We start from the raw sequence: 14,030 nt of genomic DNA, 5'->3' as shown, positions 1-14,030 counted from the left end.
ATACAATGCTTTTTATTTTAGAAATATTTAGGGCTAACTAATTCCTTGCCACCCATTCTGAAACTAACTGCAGCTCTTTGTTGAGTACTGCAGTCATTTCAGTCGCTGTATTAGCTGACGTGTATGGTGTTGAGTCATCAGTATACATAGAAACGCTGGCTTTACTCAAAGTCAGTGGCATGTCGTTAGTAAAAATTGAAAAAAGCAAGGGGCCTAAACAGCTACCCTGGGGAATTCCTGATTCTAACTGGATTATATTTGATAGGCTTCAATTAAAGAACACCCTCTGTGTTCTGTTAGACAACTCTGTATCCACATTATAGCAAGTTGTGTAAAGCAAAAACACATACGTTTTTCCAGCAGTAGACTATGAACAATAATGTCAAAAGCTACACTGAAGTCTAACAAGACAGCCCCCACAATAATTGTATCATTAATTTCTCTCAGCCAATCAACAGTCATTTGTGTAAGTGCTGTGCTTGATGAGTGTCCTTCCCTATAAGCTGAAAGTCTGTTGTCAATTTGTTTACTGTGAAATAACATTGTATCTGGTCAAACACCTTTTTTCCCAGAAGTTTACGAAGGGTTGGTAACAGGCTGATTGGTCGGCTATTTGAGCCAGTAAAGGGGGCTTTACTATTCTTGCGTAGCGGAATGACTTTAGCTTCCCTCCAGGCCTGAGGGCACACACTCTCTAGTAGGCTTAAATTGAAGATGTGGAATTTCGTCTGCTATTATGCTCAGTAATTTTCCATCTAGATTGTCAGACCCTGGTGGCTTGTCATTGTAGATAGACAACAATACTTTTTTCACCTCTTCCACACTGACTTTACGGAATTCTAAAGTACAATTCTTGTCTTTCATAATTTGGTCCCATATACTTGGATGTTTAGTGTCAGCGTTTGTTGATAGCATGTCTTCCCTAAGGTTGCTTATCTTGCCAATGAAAAAGTCATTAAAGTAGTTTGCAATATCAGTGGGCTTTGTGATGAATGAGCCATCTGGTTCAATAAATGAAGGAGCCGAGTTGGCTTTTTTCCCAAGAATTTCATTTCAGGTGCCCCAAAGCTTTTTACTATTATTCTTTATATAATTTATATTTGAATCATAGTGAAGTTCCTTTTTATTTTTATTTAGTTTAGTCACATGATTTCTTAATTTGCAGTACGTTTGCCATCAGTTGTTCTGCCAGACTTAATTGCCATACCTTTTGCCATCCCTCTCAATCATACAATTTTTCAATTCCTCATCAATCCAAGGGGATTTAACAGTTTTTACAGTCATTTTCTTAGTGGGTGTGAGCTTATTATTAACTGGAATAAGTAGTTTCATAAATGCGTCAAGTGCAGCGTCTGGTTGCTCCTCATTACAGACCAGCAAATATTCTTTACATCATCAACATATGAATCATTACAAAAGTTCTTGTATGACCTCTTATACACTATGTTAGGCCCATCCTTTGGAATTTTGGCTTTCCTAGATATGGCTATTATATTGTGATCACTACATCCTATGGATTTGGATACTGCTTTAAAGCAAATATCTGCAGCATTAGTAAAAATGTGATCAATACATGTTGATGATTTAATTCCTGTGCTGTTTGTAACTACCCTGGTAGGTTGACTGACAACCTGATCCACGTTGCAGGCACTGGTTAAAGTTTGAAGTTTTTTCCTGAGTGTGCAGCTTCATGATAGCCAGTCAATATTTAAATCACCCAGAAAATATACTTCTCTGTTTATATCACATACATTATCAAGCATTTCACACATATTATCCAGATACTGACTGTTAGCACTTGATGGTCTATAGCAGCTTCCCACAAGAATGGGATTTAGGTGAGTCAGATGAACCTGTAGCCATATTACTTCAACTGTATTTAACATTGGATCGTCTCTAAGCTTTACAGGAATGTGGTTCTGAATATAGACAGCAACACCTCCACCATTGGCATTTCTGTATTTTCGGTAGATGTTATAACCATGTATAGCTACCACTGTATCATCAAAGGTCATCAAAGAGTTTCAGAAATAGTCAGAATATGAATGTCCTCTGTTACAAGCAAGTTATTGACTTCGTGGATCTTGTTTCTTAGGCTACATATGTTAATATGGGCTATTTGTAGCACTTTTCTGGGTTGCTTGATTGTTTTTAATACTTTACTGGGAAGCTTATCAGAGTTAGATTTACTCATGTTATTTACATTGGAGCTGATAGTGCACAGTGAGCTGCATAACGTGGTCTTCCTACTATTGCACACCGGCTCAGTGCTAACAGTGTAACTCTGGTTTATAGGCTCATGATTACTGCTTACAATAGCTGTAGGTTAAACAGATGTATTCGATGCAATTAGGGGTACATAACTTAAATTACTTACATTGTGTTTGCCAATGCCCCTAAGATCGTGTACATTTGATGCAGCATTATGACGACTCATTGTCACAATGGTAGGGATTAACTGAGCTGGTCCTGGATAATTTACCAGCCATTGTTTCAACGCAGCCTTGAAATGCGGGGACAGAGTCCAGGAGCCAAGATGATTTAGATGAACTCCGTCATTCCTGTAGAGTATCTTCTGTTTCCAGAAGGTGTCAAAGTTATCAATAAAAGTGACTCCAGCAGAGCTACAGTAGTCTTTTAGCCAGATGTGTAATACCAGCAGTCTGCCGAATCTTTCATACCCGTGGCCCAACGATGGTACTGGACCTGAAATTATTGGCCGTTTTTCTGGAGTCTTTTAATGCTAAAATCAGTTCTTTAAAATCAATTTTCAAATGTTCCGAGCTAGCCCTCCCTATGTCGTTTGACCCCACATGGACTACAACAGTGTCATATCCCAGCATCTATGGTAGACCAGTGGGAAGCAACCTTGTTATGTCCTGTACTCGTGCTCCTGGGTAGCACTGTTACGTCCGTCGTCGGAATGAGACCAAAGCGCAGCGTGGAAAGTGTACATCTCAATTTATTTTAGAATGAACACCAAAAAACAACAGAAGATCAACAAACGTAAAGTTCTGCAGGGCTATACAGCTACTATGCAAAAACAAGATCCCACAAACTCAGGTGGAAAACAGGCTGCCTAAGTATGATTCCCAATCAGAGACAACGATAGACAGCTGCCTCTGATTGGGAACCATACCCGGCCAACAAAGAAATAGAAAACTAGAATGCCCACCCAAATCACACCCTGACCTAACCAAATAGAGAAATTAACAGGCTCTCTAAGGTCAGGGTGTGACAAGCACAGGGTTTTTGCCTTGGGGACTGAGATGTTTCTCACCATAGAGCTGCCTAGGATGACAGCTGATGATGTTGAATGGGCCGGTCTCTCAGGCAGCCTCACGGTCTGGTGAAGCTGGGAGCTCCGAGGATCTGAACCTGAGGTAGAAGCCACCGGAGAGGGAGACAGAGCCGAGGACTAAGACTCAGGTACCTCCGGATCCGATCTTAATTCAGAAGCCACCACGGAAGAAGGCAGTGGAACCTCTGGAACCAGGGCGGCAAAGCTGTCATTTCCGGGCTCAACATCTCCATGGAGACCGCCATTGCCAGAGGACGCCTTCTTTGATTTCCACGGCGAGTGACGTACCTCCATGGCTGGTTGGTTGAGTCGAGATCAGCTCCGTTCTCCAGGGAAGGAGGAGACCCCTTTGGGGATGGAACCCCTGCCTAGCACTGGCCAGTCGGCTGTGGAGAGCCAACACGGCGGCGAAACTTCCACCAGACCAGAGCGGCATCCGGCTACTGGGGTGGAGGAAAAATAAAAAGTAGGTGGGCGTGGGTTCCCCTGTAGCTTATGAAGGTTTGCTACTTGCTTGCTAAGAGTAGCTACTTCGCTCCTGTAGTCCTCCACAAGCAAGCAGCTGCTACATTGAGAGTCAACGCGGTCCACATTGTCCCGGAACAAAGCAAAGTAAACGCAGCTCCTGCAACGTTGGAAACGTTCAATAGCGGCCTCTTCTTGAGGCTAGCTGGGCTTTCACGTCTCTCCTATATGGAATCTGGCAGGATCCCAGGACAGATAGCAGCGCTCACAGCAATTTAGCCCAACAGAGCCGCAGGATTCAAAATACAATAAAAGTATATAAAAACACTGTCAGCTTTTGAAACTGAGGTCTTTAGTTCAGGTTTCAGCGTTCGACAGTGTTCAACAACAACAAACATACGTCGCGCTCTGATGACGTCAGTGTCAGGTATGGGATGGGAGGTGACATTGTTTTAATTGGTTTTAAAATTTACTACACTATAGAGCGGTTGCAGTTGCATCAGAAATTACCTAGTAACCACAACAGGTGCCATTTTGGAAGACCAGAGTCACTGTGATGGAACTTTGTTTCCCTGTGTCCTCCAATCATCCACATGGCTGGCTGCGTTTTGCTACCATCAAAACCAAATAAGATTGCCCATTATTTAATTTCGAAGGACCCAGAAAACAGAGGCAGTGGGAGAACCTATTTAATTAAGTAAATACATTTTGAAAATGTTAAACTATGTATTATTAGCTAGCTAGCTTGCTACAGTAACGTTAGTGTGCAGGCTAACTCAAATGAGCTGCTAACGTAGCTAGCCAGCTAACTTTACTTGCTGTATAACGCTAGCTGGCTAGCTACATGGGTATAAGGCCCTCTCCCGTCCTCCTTTTAGAAAATCTGACCATGACTCCATCTTGCTTCTCCCCACCTACAAACAAAGACTCGAGGGAAGTTCCGGTGATCAGGTGTATACCGAGTTGGTCCGATCAATCAGAATTTACGCTCCAAGACTATTTTGATCACGTGGACTGGAAAATGTTCCGCGTTGCCTCTGGAGATAATGTCAAGAAATATGCTGATTCAGTCACCCGATTCATCAAAAAATGCATAGATGGCCTCCCGAGTGGTGCATCGCTCTAAGGCACGATCCCAGGCTGTGTCACAGCCGGACGTGACCGGCAGACCCATGGGTTGGCGCACAATTGGCCCAGCATCGTCCGGGTTAGGGGAGCGTTTGGCCGGCCAGGATTTCCTTGTCCCATTGCGCTCTAGTGACTCCTTATGGCGGGCTGGGCGCCTGAATGCTGACTTTGGTCGCCAGTTGGATGGTGTTTCCTCCGGCACATTGGTGCGTCTGGCTTCCGGGTTAAGCAAGCAGTGTGTCAAGAAGCAGTGCTGCTTGGTATGGTCGTATTTCGGAGGACCCATGGCTCTCGATCTTTGCCTCTCCCAAGTCCATAGGAGAGTTGCAGTGATGGGCCGAGACTGTAAATACCAATTGGATATCACAAAATTGTGGAGAAAAATCATATATGTTCATATATAATAATAATAATAATAATAAAAATGCATAGATGACATTTTACAGATAGTATCTTTCAAAACGTACCCGAAAATAAAGAAATGTGGATTGATAGCAGCCTTGTAGGAAAACTGAAAGAGAGAGATGCTGCTTGTAAACCTGGCAAGGTGACCAGGGACAATAGTTTGGTTAAACAGTACAAATATGACTTATGCAGATTGATCAAGATGGCGAAACAGAAGTATAGAGACAAAGAGGAGGAGCAATTTAGTGGGTCGGACGAGTGGCAGGGGATCCTAACAATCATTACAACGTGGGCTACACACTCAATCTCCACTTAGGATGTATGGAAGTCATTCAAACGTGTTAACCCTCGCAAGGCTGCCTGACCAGATGGCATCGTTAGCCGTGCCCTCAGAGCATGTGCAGACCAGCTGGCTGTTGTGTTCTTTGACATTTTTCAATCTCTCCCTAGCTCAGGCCTCTATACCCACCTGCTTCAAGATGCCCACTATCATCCCTGTGCCCAAGAAAGGGAAAGTAACTGAACTGAATGACTTCCGACCAGTAACCCTCACTTCCGTCATCATGAAGTGCGCTGAGAGGCTAGTCAAAAAACATATCACCTCCTCCCTCCCCGACACATTCGACCCTCTCCAATTCACCTACCTCTCTGACAGATCCATGGACAACGCAACCGCCATTGCACACTGCCCTTACCCACCTGGACAAAAGGAATGTATATGTGAGGATGCTGTTCATCGACTACATCTCTGCCTTCAATACCATAGTGCCCTATATGCTCATTACAAAGCTCACAACCCTGGGTCTGAACTCCTCCCTATGTAACTGACCGGCCGCCCCCAGGTGATGAAGGTAAGCAACATTACCTCCTCCACACTGAGGATGGATCAACACCGTTGTAGTTACTCCACAATACTAACCTCAATGACAGAGTGGGTACAGAATATTTTTTTCTTCTCCAAAACAAGCATCCTGTTTGCAATAAGGCAAAGTAAAACTGCAAAAAATGTTGATAAGAAATTTACTTTATGTCCTGAATATAAAGCATGTTTTCAGCAATTCCAACACATCACTGAGTACCACTCTTCATATTTTCAAGCATGTTGGTGGCTACATCATGTTATGGGTATGCTTGTTAACGGCAAGGACTAAGGAGTTTTTTTGGGATAAAAAACGGAATAGAGCTAAGCACAGGCAAAATCCTACAGGACAACCTGGTTCAGTCTGCTTTCCAACAGACAGTGGGAGACATTCACCTTTCAGCAGGACAGTAACCTAAAACACAAGGCCAAATATACATTGGAGTTGTTTACCAAGATAACATTTAATGTTCATGAGTAGACTAGTTACAGTTTTGATTTAAGTCTGCTTGAAAATCTATAGCAAGACTTGAAAATGGCTGTCTAGCAATGATCAACAACCAACTTGACATAGCTTAACTTTTTTTTAAAGAATGTGCAAATATTGTACAATCCAGGTGTGCAAAGCGCTTAGGGACTTACCCAGAAAGAATCATAGCTCTCATCAATGGCAAATATGATTCTAACATGTATTGACTCAGGGGTGTGAATAGTTATGTACAGTTGAAGTCGGAAGTTTACATACACTTATGTTGGAGTCATTAAAATTCGTTTTTCAACCACTTCACAAATTTCTTGTTAACAAGCTATAGTTTTGGCAAGTCGGTTAGGACATCTACTTTGTGCATGACACAAGTCATTTTTCTAACAATTGGTTACAGACAGATTATTTCACTTATAATTCACTGTATCACAATTCCAGTGGGTCAGAAGTTTACATACACTAAGTTGACTGTGCCTTTAAACAGCTTGGAAAATTCCAGAAAATGATGTCATGGCTTTAGAAGCTTATGATAGACTAATTGACATAATTTGAATCAATTGGAGGTGTACCTGTGGATGTATTTCAAGGCGTACCTTCAAACTCAGTGCCTCTTTGCTGGACATCATGGGAAAATCAAAAGAAATCAGCCAAGACCTCCACAAGTCTGGTTCATCCTTGGGAGCAATTTCCAAACGCATGAAGGTACCATGTTCATCTGTACAAACAATAGTACGCAAGTATAAACACCATGGGACCACGCAGCCGTCATACCGCTCAGGAAGGAGACGCGTTCTGTCTCCTAGAGATGAAAGTACTTTGGTGCGAAAAGTGCAAATCAATCCCAGAACAGCAAAGGACCCTGTGAAGATGCTGGAGGAAATAGGTACAAAAGTATCTATATCCACAGTAAAACGAGTCCGATTTCGACATAACCTGAAAGGCCGCTCAGCAAGGAAGAAGCCACTGCTCCAAAACCGCCATAAAAAGCCAGACTATGGTTTGCAACTGCACATGGGGACAAATATCGTACTTTTTGGAGAAATGGCCTCTGGTCTGATGAAACAAAAATATAACTGTTTGGCCATAATGACCATCGTTATGTTTGAAGGAAAAAGGGGGAGGCTTGCAAGCCGAAGAACACCATCCCAACCGTGAAGCACGGGGTTGGCAGCATCATGTTGTGGGGGTGCTTTGCTGCAGGAAGGACTGGTGCACTTCACAAAATAGATGGCATCATGAGGTAGGAAAATTATGTGGATATATTGAAGCAACATCTCAAGACATCAGTCAGGAAGTTGGCCACAAATGGGTCTTCCAAATGGACAATGACCCCAAGCATACTTTTGTGGCAAAATGGCTTAAGGACAACAAAGTCAAGGTTTTGGAGTGGCCATCACAAAGCCCTGACCTCAATCCCATAGACATTTTGTGGCTGAAAAGGTGTGTGCGAGCAAGGAGGCCTACAAACCTGACTCAGTTTCACCAGCTCTATCAGGAGGAATGGGCCAAAATTCACCAAACTTATTGTGGGAAGCTTGTGGAAGGCTACCCGAAAAGTTTGACCCAAGTTAAACAATTTAAAGGCAATGCTACCAAATACTTATTGAGTGTATGTAAACTTCTGACCCACTGGGGATGTGATGAAAGAAATAAAAGCTGAAATAAATCATTCTCTCTTCTATTATTTTGACATTTCACATTCTTAAAATAAAGTGGTAATCCTAACTGACCTAAAACAGGGCATTTTTACTAGGATTAAATGTCAGGAATTGTGAAAAACTGAGTTTAAATGTATTTGGCTGAGGTGTATGTAAACTTCCGACTTCAACTGTAAATTAGATATTTCTGTACTTAATTTTCTTTAACTGAGCAAAAATGTCTAAAAACATGTTTTCACTTTTTCATTATGGTGTATTGTGTGTAGATGGGTGAGAGAAAAAAATCTATTTATTCAGGCTGTAACACTACAAAATGTGGAATAAGTGAAGAGGTATGAATACTTTCTCTGAAGGCACTGTATTAAAATGCATCCAATATTATTCATGCCCACCATGGTATTGGGTTGCTGCTATTTGAGAACTCATCTGGTTTAAAAATCTAACTCTGCTTATATTATTGCACAGAACATCGTACAACCGTTTTTAAACCTCCATTCTAGCATACGGACACACACACACACACTGATAATGAATATGGTTTGCCTAAAACTACCACAGCAATTACGTTGTCTATGCTAAATGTGTTTAAATTGTAAAATACATAAAGAATAGTGTTACGCTATAATAAATACATGGCGTGACCTTGCTTGGAGTATACCAGGAAAAGCAAACTGAAACAACAACTCTAACACCATGTAATTAGGCAAAACTATTATGCAGGGTACCTACTTCACGTCTGAATACTAAAAAGGCTCTGTTATAAACTTGAAGTCATTTACAGTAGACTGTAGTGAACCTCATTGGTCAGTGCCTCAATGTTGGATGCTCCCAAGTTTGTATGACTTCCACCAACCCTTCTCCACAGCATCCAAGCCTGTGCCAAGGCCACATCTTCTTCACTTATCTGTTCTTCTTCTACTAGTCTTCTTTTCTTCCCGGCCGTCATCTGGGTCTTTTTTATATCTGGAAAAGGACAAAGTAGTAGAAGTATAAACTGATGCTGCTGCAGCGTTGCTAATCTTCACAGTGGGAATCCAGTCGACGTGATCACTTCTTCAGGTCACCTATGCCGTCAAGGCTTTTGATTGTTTGGTTGTTAAATTCATTCAGGTGTTTTAGTGTCATTAAAATATGAGATCAATTGTTGGGCTGGAACAGAAATAGACAACAGGTTGTCCTATCCCATTGAGGCCTTTGTCCTATGCTGTAATGTCCATACATTTTCCCTCCTCTTATCAATAAAGTTATCAACCAATTCTCATTCGGTCACTGCCACTAGAGAATTACATTTGACAATAATTTCCTCCTCCATGATAGATGGACGTCGTATTGTACAATTTGTGTCTTTCTTTTTCATAGGCCAAGATTAGATGGTTGCATTCAAGAAAAGGTTGTTTTTAATGATATGTGAACAAAATTGCTTCACCAAAACTTGAAACTCACACTCCGCCTATGAGAGAGACGCATTTTAATAGCTAGACTACAAGCAATCTAGCTAATGTTGGCAACTTAGTCTTGCTGTTAACACCTGGTTAGCATAACAGATAAACTAACCGTGTTATGGATCAGACTTACCAGTGATGAAATGATAGTAGCAGACCCTGTACTGACTGTGGTCTGCAGTCAGGTCTTGACGGTTAATGAAGGCAATCCAACCAAAGGATTCTTGGCTTTTCGGACAATTCTTGAGTCCTATCTCCTTGTGCCCCAGTATCTGTGCATTAGAGATGTCGATGAGTATGTCAAAATACGTTCATTACTCACCAAAAATTGAGTTTCGCTGAGCAACTACCTTCATTTACTCCGGTTACGGACAGTATGTAGTTCCAAAAAAGGTCTAAATACAATTTTACAAGCAACCTAAAAATGGACTATTCGGCACCTCTAGTGTAGTCATCTGTTGTCAGTGGAAGTAATGCATGATTTACATTGGAGGTGTTGAATAGGCATTTTTTTGGTTGCTTGTAAATGTTTATTTAGACCGTTTTTGGAACTACATATCGGCCGTAAAGGGAGTAAATTAAGATATTGTAGTTGAATCAGAGCTTCCTGGGCGTTTAGAGAGGAGACCCGTCATACTCATCGAGATCTCTAACGCACAGATACTGGGTCAATCTCGGTGCGGGTAACCTGTAAAAAAATGTTTTTCCTGTTGTCTTTCCTTCCTTGTTAGCGCAGCCAAATACATCACAGAAATTGACCATGGTGATGAACCAAGTAGTTTTAGGCACCGTTATCATGCAGCTTGGGGTTGCCACTCGGCCAAAATAATTGATGCAGTGGTCGGCCAACATGGCTGACAGGAGGCATCGTACTTTCACTAGCAACCCTTTATTCTGTTATGCAGGAGTTCCCTAAAAATCTTACTAAGGTGTAAGATTAAATTGCCAGAATTGGTGAACATGGCTCTGCATGTGTTGCACTAGTAAATCTGTGGTGTTCGGATGATGTTGATGAGAGACCCTCGTGTGAAGGGTCTCTCTGGTCCATTCAGCTCTGCCTGGTCGAGGCGTCGGTGTTGGTACTGAAGGTCTTCAAACCTACAGAGACATAATGGTGGAAATGCAGTGTTGGATGCTGAGGGTATTGTGTCTTATAAAACTATGAAAACATGTTCCGGATCTCATGGAGTTAGTTAACCCTCAAACATATTCCCTTGTCAACAACAAGATCAGGTGTCTATCGTTTTACAGATGTCTGACTCTTACCTTCTACCATATAAAAACGTCAAGCTCCAGATATTTTATTTAGTGAAACAAAGCTACACATTAAACAAGTTTTCCTGAAATGTAGGAAAAACATGTTTTCTTAGCTGTTATTTAAAAAAAAACATGTTTTGAGAAACCCAAGACCTATCACTGTATTATGCGTGATCCAAATAGCTTCTGGCCTCTTGGCACGGAAACTGTTTGAAAACAGCCATAAGAAATACCATTAGAATCATACCCAGCCATCGCCATGTCTTGAGACGTCTTAAGACATCATTGAAAACGTCTTGAGACATCTTAAGACATGTCTTAATTAATAAGTGAAGATGTATTGAAGGTGTGTACATTGGCTTCTGAAAGTATTCAGACCCCTTGAATTTTTCCACATTTTGTTACGTTACAGCCTTATTCTAAAATTGATTAAATATTTATTTTATTCAGCAATCTGCACACAAAACCCCATAATGACAAAGCAAAAACTGTTTTTTAGATTTTAGAATTTATAAAAAATATATAAGGTCCCATAGTTGTCAGTCTGTAGAGCTCCGAGACAGGATTGTGTTGAGCCACAGATCTGGGGAAGGGTACCAAACATTTCTGCAGAATTGAAGATCCCCAAGAACACAGTGGCCTACATCATTCTTAAATTGAAGAAGTTTGGCGTTTTACCCAAGAAGACTTGAGGCTGTAATCTCTGCCAAAGGTGCTTCAACAATATACTGAGTAAAGTGTCTGACTACTTATGTAAATGTGATAAATGTAAAAATATATATATATATATACATTTGCACAGTAATCTAGAGATAACATTTATTTTTATCAATCTACACACAATACCCCATAATGACATATCAAAACTGTCATTATGGGGTATTGTGTGTACAGTCGTGGCCAAAAGTTTTGAGAATGACACAAATATACATTTTCACAAAGTCTGCTGCCTCAGTTTCTATGATGGCAATTTGCATATACTCCAGAATGTTATGAAGAGTGATCAGATGAATTGCAATTAATTGCAAAGTCCCTCTTTGCCATGCAAATGAACTGAATCCCCCCAAAAACATTTCCACTGCATTTCAGCCCTGCCACAAAAGGACCAGCTGACATCATGTCAGGGATTCTCTCGTTAACACAAGTGTGAGGTTTGACGAGGACAAGGCTGGAGATCAATCTGTCATGCTGATTGAGTTTGAATAACATACTGGAAGCTTCAAAAGGAGGGTGGTGCTTGGAATCATTGTTCTTCCTCTGTCAATCATGGTTACCTGCAAGGAAACACGTGCCGTCATCATTGCTTTGCACAAAAAGGGCTTCACAGGCAAGGATATTGCTGCCAGTAAGATTGCACCTAAATCAACCATTTATCGGATCATCAAGAACTTCAAGGAGAGCGGTTACATTTTTGAGAAGAAGGCTTCAGGGCGCCCAAGGGAATTCCAGCAAGCGCCAGGACCGTCTCCTAAAGTTGATTCAGCTGCGGGATCGTGGCACCACCAGTACAGAGCTTGCTCAGGAATGGCAGCAGGCAGGTGTGAGTGCATCTGCACGCACAGTAAGGCGAAGACTTTTGGAGGATGGCCTGGTGTCAAGAAGAGCAGCAAAGAAGCCACTTCTCTCCAGGAAAAACATCAGGGACAGACTGATATTCTGCAAAAGGTACAGGGATTGGACTGCTGAGGACTGGGGTAAAGTAATTTTCTCTGATGAACCCTTTTCGATTGTTTGGGGCATCCAGTAAAAGCTTGTCCGGAGAAGACAAGGTGAGCGCTACCATCAGTCCTGTGTCATGCCAACAGTAAAGCATCCTGAGACCATTCATGTGTGGGGTTGCTTCTCAGCCAAGGGAGTGGGCTCACTCACAACTTTGCCTTAGAACACAGCCATGAATAAAGAATGGTACCAACACATCCTCCGAGAGCAACTTCTCCCAACCATCCCGGAACAGTTTGGTGACGAACAATGCCTTTTCCAGCATGATGGAGCACCTTGCCATAAGGCAAAAGTGATTACTAAGTGGCTCGGGGAACAAAACATCGATATTTTGGGTCCATGGCCAGGAAACTCCCCAGACCTTAATCCCATTGAGAACTTGTGGTCAATCCTCAAGAGGCGGGTGGACAAACTAAAACCAACAAATTCTGACAAACTCTAAGCATTGATTATGCAAGAATGGGCTGCCATCAGTCAGGATGTGGCCCAGAAGTTAATTGACAGCATGTGAGGGCGGATTGCAGAGGTCTTGAAAAAGAAGGGTCAACATTGCAAATATTGACTCTTCGCATCAACGTCATGTAATTGTCAATAAAAGCCTTTGATACTTATGAAATGCTTGTAATTATTCTTCAGTATTCCATAGTAACATCTGACAAAAATATCTAAAGACTCTGAAGCAGCAAACTTTGTGGAAATTAATATTTGTGTCATTCTCAAAACTTTTGGCCACGACTGTAGATTGACAAAACATTTTAAAATCATTTTAGAATTAGGCTGTAAAGTCACAAAATGTGGAAAAATATTCCTGAATACTTTCAGGAATGTACTCTATGAAGGGCCTCATTGCCAAAATCCCGAGGTATCCCTTTAAAGACGTCTCAAGACATCTTAAGTGTTGAATATGTCTTAGAAAAAAATACGACATTTTAAGACACTATAAATAGTATTTTGGTAGTTTATTTATTTACTTATTGATTCCATGTTTGTCTGATGATTTGGCAATCACTTATGTACTTATTCCTAGGACAAACCTTACATAAGCACAGTTTAAAACGAAAAATATTTATTTACAGAAAAATCATTAACACTTACAGCAGTCTGATGTGCTAGGGGAAAGACATAAGAATATAACTACCAAATGTAAGTATGTGATTATTTCTCAACAGATAAGGTCAGGAGGAATACTTTTCCCTTGATGGCTTTCACAAGGCTGTACATCTGATGTGGGAAAAAGCCCTTCCTTTGTATAAGTAAATGTGCAGGTTATAGAGTTTGTGCAAGCCTACTCAAACACTTTTTATAGCTACTG

At 41.4% G+C, this 14,030-nt stretch overlaps 1 protein-coding gene across 1 annotated transcript in view; it reads right to left on the bottom strand.

The window, feature by feature from the left end:
- Positions 1-3,737, bottom strand: part of c12h11orf53 (chromosome 12 C11orf53 homolog) — a 70,956-nt gene extending 67,219 nt beyond the window's left edge. The window contains exons 1-2 of the mRNA XM_039006185.1: positions 3,590-3,737; positions 3,281-3,378 (exon numbers count right to left, since the gene is read on the bottom strand). Of these exons, the coding sequence (XP_038862113.1) occupies positions 3,281-3,378; positions 3,590-3,737 (246 nt within the window). The remainder of the gene's footprint in view (positions 1-3,280; positions 3,379-3,589) is intronic.
- Positions 3,738-14,030: the final 10,293 nt, after the last annotated feature.

This window comes from Salvelinus namaycush, chromosome 12, assembly GCF_016432855.1.
Source record: "Salvelinus namaycush isolate Seneca chromosome 12, SaNama_1.0, whole genome shotgun sequence".
Classification (NCBI taxonomy): Eukaryota; Metazoa; Chordata; class Actinopteri; order Salmoniformes; family Salmonidae; genus Salvelinus; species Salvelinus namaycush.
Note: the sequence above shows the minus strand (reverse complement) of the source record. Positions and strands in the feature narration are given on the sequence as shown.